This window comes from Chaetura pelagica, unplaced genomic scaffold (assembly GCF_000747805.2).
Source record: "Chaetura pelagica isolate M959 unplaced genomic scaffold, ChaPel_1.0 scaffold420, whole genome shotgun sequence".
NCBI lineage: Eukaryota > Metazoa > Chordata > Aves > Apodiformes > Apodidae > Chaetura > Chaetura pelagica.
In genome coordinates, this window is record NW_009951919.1 from 2,784,112 (window position 1) to 2,796,124 (window position 12,013).

The 12,013-nt window shown below is 49.7% G+C and overlaps 1 protein-coding gene across 1 annotated transcript in view; it reads right to left on the bottom strand.

Moving 5' to 3' along the window:
• Positions 1 to 12,013, bottom strand: part of JADE2 (jade family PHD finger 2) — a 62,274-nt gene that overhangs the window by 4,102 nt on the left and 46,159 nt on the right. Inside the window, exons 7-9 of the mRNA XM_009995791.1 lie at positions 11,593 to 11,709; positions 6,329 to 6,790; positions 2,351 to 2,468 (exon numbers count right to left, since the gene is read on the bottom strand). Of these exons, the coding sequence (XP_009994093.1) occupies positions 2,351 to 2,468; positions 6,329 to 6,790; positions 11,593 to 11,709 (697 nt within the window). The remainder of the gene's footprint in view (positions 1 to 2,350; positions 2,469 to 6,328; positions 6,791 to 11,592; positions 11,710 to 12,013) is intronic.

The window sequence follows — 12,013 nt, forward strand, 5'->3', positions numbered from 1 at the left end:
CCTCCAGTTTTGAGTTTTATGTGGGAGCCATTCCAAAAAAAAACACCTTTGTGCCAAATCCATCTCTGGAGTAACTCCCAACAGATTTTGGTTGATGACTACCACAAGAGCCACTAAAAACTGGCCTCATCCAGGCAAAATAATGGAGACTTCTTCCTTTCTCCAAGGAACTCTGGGTAGGCAGAGCAGCCCAGTCAGAAGCTGTGTTGAGGGGATGCTCCAGGAACTGCCCCCCAACACTTCCCAACACTTCAAAATGATGGAAAAGGCAGCAGTGAGTTATCCATAGCTTTGGTCCCACTGGGTGCTGAAATGATGGAAAAGGCAGCAGTGTTATCCATAGCTTTGGTCCCACTGGGTGCTGAGTGTCTGTAGCTCTAAGTATCATCAACTGGCAGGGAGGAGGGTAAGCAAATAGTGGGTGTTGGGAGCATCAGGGTCTCTAATAGTGGTTGGAGAGAAGAGCAGCAGCTCAGAGCAGAAAACAAACCAGCAAACACCAACCACCTGGGGCAGGGGAGAAGAACATCTGCATCAAGAGGTGTGCAGCCATCCTACAGCCTGCACACTCATCACCTGAGCCACACTCTCACTGATCACTCACCTTTAGGCAGAACAAACACGAGGGGAAGGGGAATTGCGCTTTTCCCTGAGCACACATGGAACACTTTCAGGAAAGGCCTGCAAACGTGAGCGGCAGAGCCCTCACACTGCTCCCCTTGCCAGCCACCATCTCCATTCCACTGGGGAGGATACCAGCTCACCCGCCCCTGCCCTCCCCAGGAGGATCTGCTGACTCCTACCCCATCACTGCATTAGAGGGAAGGTTGGATTCTCCAAGGTATTTTGGGGAACACAGGTCCCCAGAGGCACTTCCAGCCATCTAACACCCTGTTTGCGAGGCAGGTGAGCTCCAAAAACCTTCCTGGCACACTACCCTGTGCCTGTCTGCTTCTGAGACCTGCAAATCCTGAACCAGGCCCAACCAGCTGAAGAACATCACAATGTCCCTTGTGATCCCCCTGAAATCCAGCAATCCCTGGACAATTCCTACCCCATTACTGCAGCAGCAGTGCATGGAATCTGCCATCAGGATCCCAGTTTGTTGCTCTTGTCTTTTAATCACCCACTATTCCCAGGCTGGACTTCCCCCCCTTGCCATCCCAGCCAGCAGCACCACTGCTGGGAGCATCACCCAGCACAAATTTCCCAGGTAGGGAACGTGTTGGTGGGAACAGCCAGGAACTCACCTTGTGGGTGCCCAGGTTGGTGATCCATACTGTTGGTTCAGTGACGACAGACAAAGCAACAAGCAGTGTCACAGGAACCAAGATTTCCAGGACCCACCTCCCCCCATTCAGGCTCCTGGCCACCCCTGCCCTGCATTGCCACCTGCTTCTACCCATCGAGAGGAATCTGCACAGTCCCCAAGTCACAAACATTTCAATGTCCACATTTCTTAGCCTCCAAATACTCAGTCAAAAGAAGCTTTTGTCAAGGAAAGCTCAGCCCAGACGGTTCCTGAAGAAATCCCAACCATGTGATGGCTTCAAACACAACTCCAAAGCCACAAAACACAACTACTGTCAGATGAGCCTGCCAAAGCACCAGATGCTGCTGCTGGAAAAACTGTTCTGCAGCCATGGGGTTTGGTCTGCACTGCCACCAAAGGGAAAGGAGGAGGATGCTGGAGCTGTGGGCTCCAGCACTGCTTGTGCAAAAGGAAAAAAAATAGGACAGAAGGAAACCAACTTTATTTCGCTTCCTTAACAGAAGTTGCCAGAGGCTTTGCATGCAGCAGCGCAATGTTCTCCACTAATAGGTATGTGGAGCACAGGACTGCAGCTGACCAGAGCTATAGGAGCTGGTCTCTAGGAGCAACAGACATCCCACCAGCAGCCTAACCTTCAATTCTTGACAGAGCCAGAGGAATCTGCAAAGAGTCCAAAGTGTTGGCTGCTGACCTGTGCCAGGGAGGCAGCTGCCATGGATCAGCCCCAGCATCAGGACTTGCCTGATTCTTCCCAAATGGCTCCATCTCCAGGAAAGTCACCCAAATGCTGCCTTAGCATCACCACCTAACCAAATGCTTGGTCTTTCTGACCAGGGAGTGCAAGATGGAGAGGCAGCTGTGGAAACAAGGAGCTCCAATACTCCAGTCACCTAGGATATGTTTTTATTGTGTGTTTTTGAACAAAACTGGAAATGTGCAAAGAGTCAACAACACTGCAGGGGAGGGGGCAGCTCCGGCTTCCCTGGGGTGGGGGCTGAGGTTTGGACACGAGTCTTTGGCTTCAGAGGATGGCAGGGACAGTATCTGCAAGAACAAGCTCTGGTAAGTGGTACTGACCTGGGTAAAGATCTTTCTCGATGAGCTTCATCTGGAGATGGAAGATCTGCTCCTGGAGCTTACAAATGGTGTGTTTCATTTTCTCCCGTCTCGTCACCATGTAACAGAGATTTCTGACCTGCAGAAACACAAGAAACAGTGTCTGGTTTAGGCAGGGTCAAAGTGGGTCCCCTCAAGCTGTGTCAGTGCTTCTGCTGCCCAGAGATATCCCAACTCCATGGATCTTGGTCCTCTTCATCTCACCATCATCTGTGCTGCACTGAAACCCCTACCAGGGCTGTTAGGATGTTCCAGAACCAGAGGTGAGGCCTCCTGATCTAAACTGTGTCATATATATGTAATGTAGTATGTAAACCATGGGAAAGCCTGTGCAGGGAATGACTCAAAGCCTCAATGTCTCTGTTCTGGCTCTGACAGCCAGGACCCTGTGGTGTGCAAGGAGAGCTGCCCAGCTCCTCCAGCATGTGCACTGGCCACACAAAAGCCATAAGGAAGAGGGGAATCCAGAGACACAGCTTTGAGTACCCTGAGAGCATGTCTCTGGTGGCACCACGTCTCCCTGCAAAGCCCCACAGACACTTGCCAACGTGGCTGGGGCACAGCAGCTGCCCTGGGAACCCAACCACAGCTCCACCAGCCCCTGCCCTGGCCCTGGAAACACGTTGGCCACCAACCACCGCTCTGGGAAGCAATGAGTTGGGACTGTCTGGCCTGGGGCAGCCCCAGGAATGAAGCCCTCCCCATGCAGTCTCTCTCTCCTGTCTTCTTCTGAACACCAACAATAAGCAAGTTAATATTTAACGTCTCCCATCAGTGGCCTGAATTCACCAGCAGGGTTTGCACCTCGGGGAAGTCCAACAGCACCAAGCGTGACACTAATCTGCTCCAACCAGCCAGGATGAATTTGCAGCACATCCTTAAACTCTGCTGTTGAGAGACATCAGCACACCAAGTGACCAACACCCACAAGACGGGAACAGAGCCAGAAGAAACGGGTAAATGATTTTGTGATCTTACCCAGGTACAGCAATGATGTGGACACAAGGGCTGTTTTAATCTCCTGTGAACTGTTCACAGACCTAATGAAGAAGTTAATGTCTCTTAAAGGATTTGCAAAGTCTTGGAAGGGAAGATGCTGTAGAAGAAGCATTATAATTATGCAAAGGCCCAGCAGAAGCAGAGAACCCTGAACACTGTGCTGAGCCTCCAGCCCAGCAGCTGCATCACACACGTGCCTTGTGTACACAGAAACCTGCACAAAGTAATGCCAAATGCTAAGAGGTCTTGGGTCCCCTGGGTTGACAGGACAGGTCTTGTCCACAAATTGCTCCTTTTGCAGGGAGGGAGAGAGAGACACTCTTCCTGCAGCCAGTGCAGCTGGGATGGACTTGCAGGAATGAGGCAACCAGTCTGTTTACACAGCCTTACAAAACTGCTTCTTGCCAAAAGTAAATGCCAGGACAGAGCATGGAAAATACAACAAAATAGCCCAGTGCTGCTGGCCGAGGTCAGCAGCCAGGAACTGCTGCAGCTCCAAAATCTGGCCAGCACCCTCCCCTCCACAGGGTCCCCCAAACCTGCTCCACATCTACCTGCAAACCACTGGTGCATTTTGTGCCAGTACAAACCGAGGGGGAAGCCCTAAAATGCCAACAGCAAAGCAGAAGATGCAAACGCTCTGCTGGTCTCCTGGGGCTGCTGACTAACACCCCAGGGGACTAAGATGCCTGTGTGATCCCTGCTGGCATCTGCCTGGTGAGGAATTTCTGTGCCCAGGGTGGCTGCAGAGCTAGGCCTGTCACCAGGGCTGCAGGCAGGGAGTGGAGGGTTTCGGCTGCTGAACAGCAAAGGCTGCTGGCAGCTTAACAGGATTTGACAGGGTTTACTCAGCTTCCTGATGCTGTGAAAGAGCAAAATTGCCTGTAATAAGGTCAGGAGGAGTTGGCACGGGTGGTAACGTGCGTGGGTACGTCCACATTCATGTGTGAGCCTGACATCTCTGATTCCTCCCCCCAAGCCCTTTCTGCTGGGTATTTCCAGCCTCTGAGGACTGTCCCTATAGGGTGTGGAGCTTTTGTGCCTCTCACAGTGATAGAGAAACCCAGAACCTCATCCCACACTTAACATCTGCCACCAAGGCTGTGAAGGCAGCAGCCTGGCCATGGCCATTCTCTGATGGCAGCTGTCCTACCTAAGGACTATTTGGAAACATTTAGGAATACAGCAGGAAAAGCTGCTCTTTTTTTTTGTTGCTGAATCCCTCAGCTATAAATAAAAAGCAGGGAGTTTTATGCTGTCTACTTTACTACTTTTTTTTTGTTCTGGATTGGAGACAACATCAAACTAAAATTTCTTTATGAGCAAAACAACTGCCTCTGGCAACCATCACCTCAAAGTGTTTGGTGGTGTCTCTTCTCTATGATGTGATATTCCTGGAAGAAAACATTACTTGTGCTCTGCTTAGAGACTGCTGGTATTTACACAAACTTACACAGCTAAACAGCCAGCACTGCATCCCCAAGCCAAGCTCAGATGCTGGTAGGAAAGCTTGGAAACTAGAGCTTCTTGTTAAAACTGATTTAATCAACCAGGCTTTGGAAAAAGCTTTAAAAATAATTTTATTTTTTTAAAAAGGGGGTTAAAAAGGGTAGAAAACAAAGTGGCAGGGGGCTGTGTTAGGATTCCCAGGGAATAGGTTTCATTTGTTGACACTGAAATGCAGAATTGACCATGGGTAAGAGGTGGCACAAGGAAACCCCATCATCCCACCTGCTGCTCCCTCCCCAGTGTTAGATCCAGACACAACCATTTCTGCCAGATTAATTGCTGAAAATACTAAAATCAAATGTGATACCCTGTGGACACTCTTTGAAAGCCACCCCTCCAGGCTACTCTTCTCCAACCCCAATGTGATGAGAGGCCTCACAATTTGCAAGTGAAACGGGGCAGCTGCGAGTGGCGCTGACAGAGAGGATCAGATACCTGGGATGCACTGGAATCACTGGGATGGAAACCTGTCACCCATCTGAGCACTGGACTTTGATCCAGCCAGTGTTTATTGTTCCTCCTCTTGGAAGAGCAAACAAACAGCTCTTCCAGGGCCAGGCAGTGAAACCTGGTAGGGAGCTACTAAGCAGAGGCTGAAGGGTGATGGGGAATGACCCCATGAAGCCTGGAGGCAACTTGGAAAAAGCTGTAGTTTGATACAAAGAAATCAAAGAGAAGCAGCTTTGCTGTGTCTTTGAATTAGGCAGCCTCAGGAGGAAAGTGCTGGACCCAGAGATGCAGCCAGGAAAGCCCAGCTGGGAGCATGGGTGCTTCACCCCAAAACCTGCCTCAAGAACCTGCCCTGGAAGCAGCTGCTCCCTCCCCTGTGCAAGGATGCTCCGTGCCACGGGAGTTGTGGTGCTGGCATCCTCCAGCTCTGTCCTCCAGCTCCATTCTCCAGTTCCATTCTCCAGCTCTGTCTCTGCTGGCAGCTCCCCAAGGAGCTGACTCACTCTGGGCTGTGCAGGGCAGGGGATGCCCAGCCCCGCTGGCCCTGCAGTTCACTCCTGCCATTCACCCAGCTTTGATGTTTCATGGAGGCACATCAGGAGCATTCCTGTGCCCTGCTGCCGGCAAGCACCTGAGGGGCAGCACAGGATCATGTCTGAGACTATTAACAGCTCAGTGGAGCAGCAGCATCCATCTCCCACACCCCCAGCTCTACCAAGGCACCTCTCCCTGCAGATGTTTGCTCTTCTGAACCCTCAGCTTGAGATCACCACTAACTTATTTTTTATTTCATCAGGGTCAGTATTTTGGCAGTGGTGACACACAGTCCATCATTCTTCTGAATAAAGCTCTAGATGAAGGGACACAACTGTCAGGGGAGTCAAACTGAGCTAAGAGGGAATGGTCTATAGGCACCAGCACACATTAAAGCAGCACTGACGGAGCATATGGATACACCATTGAAGGAAAAGCTCTACTCACCCTCTCCAGGTCTTGTCTGAGGTGCATGAAGAGCTTCAAGCGCCGGTAGAGAACATCCTGTTCTTGCTGGGCCAAGTTGTCCACTTCATCTGTTTTTGGTGTCAGCAGCGGTTTGTTGGAATTTGCTTTCCTCTTCAGCTTCCAGTACTGGTAGACAAAATCCACGAGCGATTCGCTCAAGTCAAGGTTCTCCGCCACCTCTGAAGGCTTCACGAGTTCATAGAAGTCCTCCTCCAGCTGCTGGAGCTTCTGCTTCCGCAGCGTCACCTTCTCCAAGTCCAGCTGGGCTTGGTCGGGCTCTGTCCGTGCCTCCTCGGGCAACTTGGTGGCACCAGTGCTGTGCTCAAGGCAGAAGGACTTGAACTTCACTTCGTCGTTGTCTGCTAGAATAGTCCGCATGTCCAGGTTGTGGTCAAAGGCGCAGGTGACGTGGAACGCGGTGACACAGGCAGGCATGGAGCACTGCAGGGAGAAGGACAAGGCTCAGGGCCAGGCCAAAGCACTTACCAACACAAAAGGACCACAAGCGCTTGCTACAACACCTACCACAGAGTGATGGATGCTCCACAACAGGTACTCCTTACAAAGGAACACCTGTATTGCCCAAGTCTTGCACACACCTTTGAGCCGGACACCATAAACCACAGAAGAAGAAACCCAGGGCTCACTAGATGGGCACCTTCCCACCTTACCTGCTTTAATCCTCTGTGACAGAATCTGCTCATCTTTCACCTACCATGAACAGGAGCTTCCAGTGGTTCTTCCAACAAGACATGACAAAGCACAGGCCAATAGGATGCTCAAAGGCTGTCAATGCATTTCTCCTGATGGAGAACTCTCATCTGTCTTTTACCCTTAAACTACTCCACTCTGTTAAAGCCAACATGCAATGTTCACAGAGACCATGCAGAACACGTCCAGGTCTCTGAGTAAACGTGGTATCTCAGGAGCAGCCAAGGCTCCTGGAGCACAACATCTTTCTCCTCGGGAAATTACACAGCCTCTAACAAGCCCCATTCAGAAATTAAAAACAGAAAGGGCAACTCAGCATTCACAGAGCAAAACTGTTGTCAAGCTTCCATCACATTCAGTTTTTTCCTGTTTCCCTAACTCACCTCAGGCTTAAATTACTTGGATCCCACAGCCAACAAACCTCAGCCTGGTTGCTTTCAGAGGAGCCCCCAGCCAGTGCAGTGCCTGTGTCCACATCAGCACCTTCTCCCCCTCTGCTCATTAACTGTTTTTTTTTAATGTCTCAGAGTGTCAGGTAATTATTTCAACCATAAACCATAAGAAATCAGTCTATTCCAGCTGCTAATGACCAGTTAAACTGCAATAATGAGACATTTTAAGTGGGCTATTACTGCAGACTCCGTATTTCAGTACTTATAGAGGAATTGTTCTTGTGGGGGATGAAGATACAATTGTGGCCTGAAGGAGCAGGTGGAAAGGCACATGAAATTTCCAGGATGGTGATGACAATTCAGGATGCTGCAGAGTTTTACAAGGGCTTTGCTGCACTTTAATACTCAAAAAAGAAAAAAATAAATATAAATTCTGGTAGTAGTTGAGGAACAGAAGTTTGATGGCTCATTATCTTCAATCCCATCAGCCCTGAATTCCTGCTCAGTCACCCAGTGTGCGAACTTTTGACATTACTGCTTTTAGATACTTTTCCTTGACTTTGTTTATGAATCTATTGATGCTTATGAAAGCAAGAGACTCACACTGGGCCAAGAAAAGTGTGGGCAAGCAGTGTCCAAGTCCCTCACTTCCAGGGCTCTCCAGGCCCTGCTCCAAAGCCTCCAGAACCAGCAGGAAGAGCTGGATGTAGCCCCACCACAGCCAAGCTCTGATGTACCAGCACGGTTCCAGGCACTAATTCCTGTAGGCATCAAATTCAAGTGGATTATTAACTCCTACCCTTTCAATATCTCCATTTGGTCCCAATTTCAGCCTGAAATTGCTCGTGAAAATAGCTGATGGCTTGCAAAAATCAGCTCCTTCTGTTCTGCTGCTGAGGCTTACGTGGAGCCTGGCACCGTGTGGGATATGTTGGTGCTCCCTGTGCTGGTGTACTCCTGATGTACTTTGTGAGCTAAGGAAAGCAACGTCCCCTTCCTCCTCTTTCTGTCACAGGACTAATCATCGCATTAGCAAAACAGTTGTGGTTTCTGCCAGGACAAGGTCCCACTAACAGGAACGACCATCACTCCACCTTAGGAATAAAGCCAATCAAATGAGACCCGTCCTGGATCTCTCCTCCGACAGATGGCAAGCAGCACTTGTCAGGAACCGTGCCCAAAATGCAAATAGAAAGTAATTAGGCAGCTTGGCTGACAGGGCAACAAAGAAAGGTACCTGGTCGGCCATGGCTACCCAGGGACCTTGCATAAACTGACAGTAAAAACATATTGATCCATCCCAAACTGACACAGGAACGATGCTGCTTTTTGCAGGAGGGAGGGATCTGCCATGCCAAATAAACCAGGCTCAAAAAACCAGAGCAGCCCCCAAGTCTGCTTCGTTATCAGCCGTGCTTCGTTATAGTTCAGCACCTTTCATTTGAGGATTGCAGCAAACTCTGCTCAGCCAGGCACATCCATCCCCAAGCAGGATTCCAAAAGAGAGGGTAAAAACTGCACCAGGGATTAATGTCATCTGTTAAATTAGTCCTCAAACCACTCTCAGTGGGAAGAAATAGAGGGATGGATTTTATTTGCCAAGGAAATCCGAGGAGCAGTTTCCCAGCTCACAGAGGAGCTGTGCTGCTCTTTGGGGCTGGAGGGGAAGGAAGTGGCTCCTCCAACAGACCTGCAAGGGGAACTCAGGAAGGAAAAATTAATTACCGGTGCTGAACTCCAGCCAAGGCATCAGCCACGACACTTCTGCATCCCTACCAAAACTACCGGGTGACTTTTAGTGACCACAGATGGTCTGGATCCTGGTAGGGCTTCTCTGCTGAAATAGGGAATTTCAGCATCCTTGGAGGATGAAGGGCTGAGGTGGGCAATGGTGTGGGGGCTGCAGGGTGCTCACACACTGGTGTCAAGCTGTACATCTTCAGGGCTACAGGCACAATTGGACAACAGCTCTGGGAACCACCAGGCCTGTTATCCACTCCCAGTGGAGGGGGACCAGTTGCACAAGCAGCTCAAGGGAAGTGGGCAGCAGTGGACAGAGGAGTCATAATGAAGGAGGACACTTCCCAAGGCTTTTCCTCCAAAAAACAACATCAAAAAGAGAGTTGGAAGATGATGACAGCAGAAGATCATGCCCTTTGGAGAAGCCTGCCAGCAGCTGACAGAGACCTGGCATTTTGTGCTGCATTGAGAGGCCCTGGTGAGCTCTTCCAGTTGCTCGAAGGAGGGAGGAGGGAGTTAGTGAGGAGGGAGATGGGTCCCAAGCAAATGCAGCTGGGACTCAGGCTGTGCTGGAGCCTGGCTCTGAGCACTCTCTTTTCCCATCTTAGCAATGCAAATGAGAAAATTCCTGCAAAAAACCTGCTGGATACTGGAGCTCTCTCTGGCATCTCCTGCTGTCTGACCACAAGAACGACCATGAAGTAATGATTTCCCCTTCACAGGAGATGGGGGAAGTGTGCCTCCAGGGCTGCATCCCTGCCCAGTGTCTGGGAGCACCAGCTCAGCTACAGCCATGCTGGGTTACATCAGGATCACAGCTCTTCACCAGAAAAGAAAGGATGTAATTGCAAGCCAGGAGCAAGGTCAGAGGCACAGAGAGCAGCAAGGAGCCCTCCTCAGGCTTCCCTGGGCTTGTTTCCCTTTTGAAGGTCAAAATTTGGATGGGGAATAATGCCCTGATGCACAGAGGTGCCTATGGAAAACCAGCTCACGTTGGTCTCCGTAGATGTGGTTGAGATGGGTGTTTGATTCAGCTGTGGTGCTGACCCTGAGCATCCCCATGCCCCACTGGGGTGACAATATTCCACTCCTCCAGCTTGGATTTTGTTTCCCTTTTCTGCAAAGCCCAGTTTCATCCAGCCACTTGGAAAACCCTGTTCTGGAAGCACCATCCCTCCTTCCCCAGACCTGCCCCACCTTCAGCACTGGATTCCTACTGCCAAGGATAAAGGCTCAGTTGCTTTAGCAGAAAACAACCTCCTCCTTTCAGAGCTGGGTCATAAACCCAAAAGCCTGACAAGGGTAGTTAGATTACACCTGTACAAACAGGCACTAATCAAAAATACGCTCCATAAACACAAGCTTTCAAAACAGAGCTCTGTGCTGCTGATGAGTATGGAGCGTGTTTATTTATCCATGGCTGAACTTGCTGATTTACCCCATAAATCCTTAAATAGAGGAACTGCCTGCCTTTTTTTTTTTTTTCCTTCCTTCTTCTCTCCCTCTTCTCCTTGAAGCAAAACCATCCAGAGTGTGTTAGGGTGGGCTTGGCAAAAGCTCTGGTGACAATCTTCCAAAGACTTACAAACCACGAGCTGCCAGCACACGAGACAATAAAGCTCCTGTTCCATCTCAGGTGACCTTTAATGCAAATCCACTCAGTCCCAGGGATCTCACAGCTCCTGTGCCACGCCGGCATTAAGAGGATGAAGCCTGCAAGAAGCTGAACTCTTTTTGCTGCTGCCAAGCCTGTTTGCCTCCTTCCCCTGCCCTTCCGTTCTTTGAAAGCAGTCACTGCTATGACACAGTATCTCCATCTGGCAGGGTGAATAAGCAGATCCACCCAGAGCCATCAAACAAGAAGTGAGTCAATGCTAGAGATTTAAAGGAGTACTGTGAGATTTCATTTCAAGCTAAGGGGATTGCTTTTAAATAGCTCCCTTTAAAGTATTAAAGCCAAGGCAGTGGCACAAACGCAGCAGAGCCTGCAGGCCTCCTACTCCCATCGCCTTTCTGCAACCAGCCCAGTTACTTCTGCTCCCCAGTCATCACTGCTGCCTACACTCAGGAGTATCCCACTTTTCTGGCAGCTACACCAAGCCTTTCTCCTGGAGGTTCCTGATTTCAAACCAAGGTCATTTGCAGTCCCAGTAATTAGTGTCATTACAGCAACATCACTGTGTTATGCAAATAAAGTTAATCTAGATTCCTAGCACTCCATACATTAAATGATAGCAAACAACGTCTGATGTCTGATGGGCTCGTGCTCCCTGTTGTCAGGTTACTCAGAGCAGGAATAAGACTCAGCCAGGTCACACCCACCAACAGCTGGAGAGTCTCTGGTGGCTATTACTGGCACAACCCCACAGGTGTGAGGTTCTTCGGTACTGAGTTACATACCTGAATACATGTCCCAGTGCACTCCTTGCAGAGGCTGCAGGACAAAGCCCATCTGCTTGCTGGGATATGTGAGATCTTCGTAATGGGTTCCATTTTTTCAGGACATCCAATGCTAACCTGGTCGTGAAATAGAAGGCAAGTTGTAAATACTGATTTCCATTCCAAATCTCCTCCAGGGGGATGCCTGTGGCAGTGTGAATCAGGGATGGATTTTTTAATGTTATTTTTCAGGGTCACTTGTAACTTGGAAAAAAAACAAAACCCAAACTCCAGAAACTAGAAACAAATCTAGATGGAATGGAAGGAAAAAATTACATTGGTGTTTCCTCTGAATCAAGCCTTCACCTGGATGTTGCTGTGTATCTTAGATGGGCACATGAAATCAGCTTTACCCTGCCCAGAGGTCTTGTGAATGCCCCCC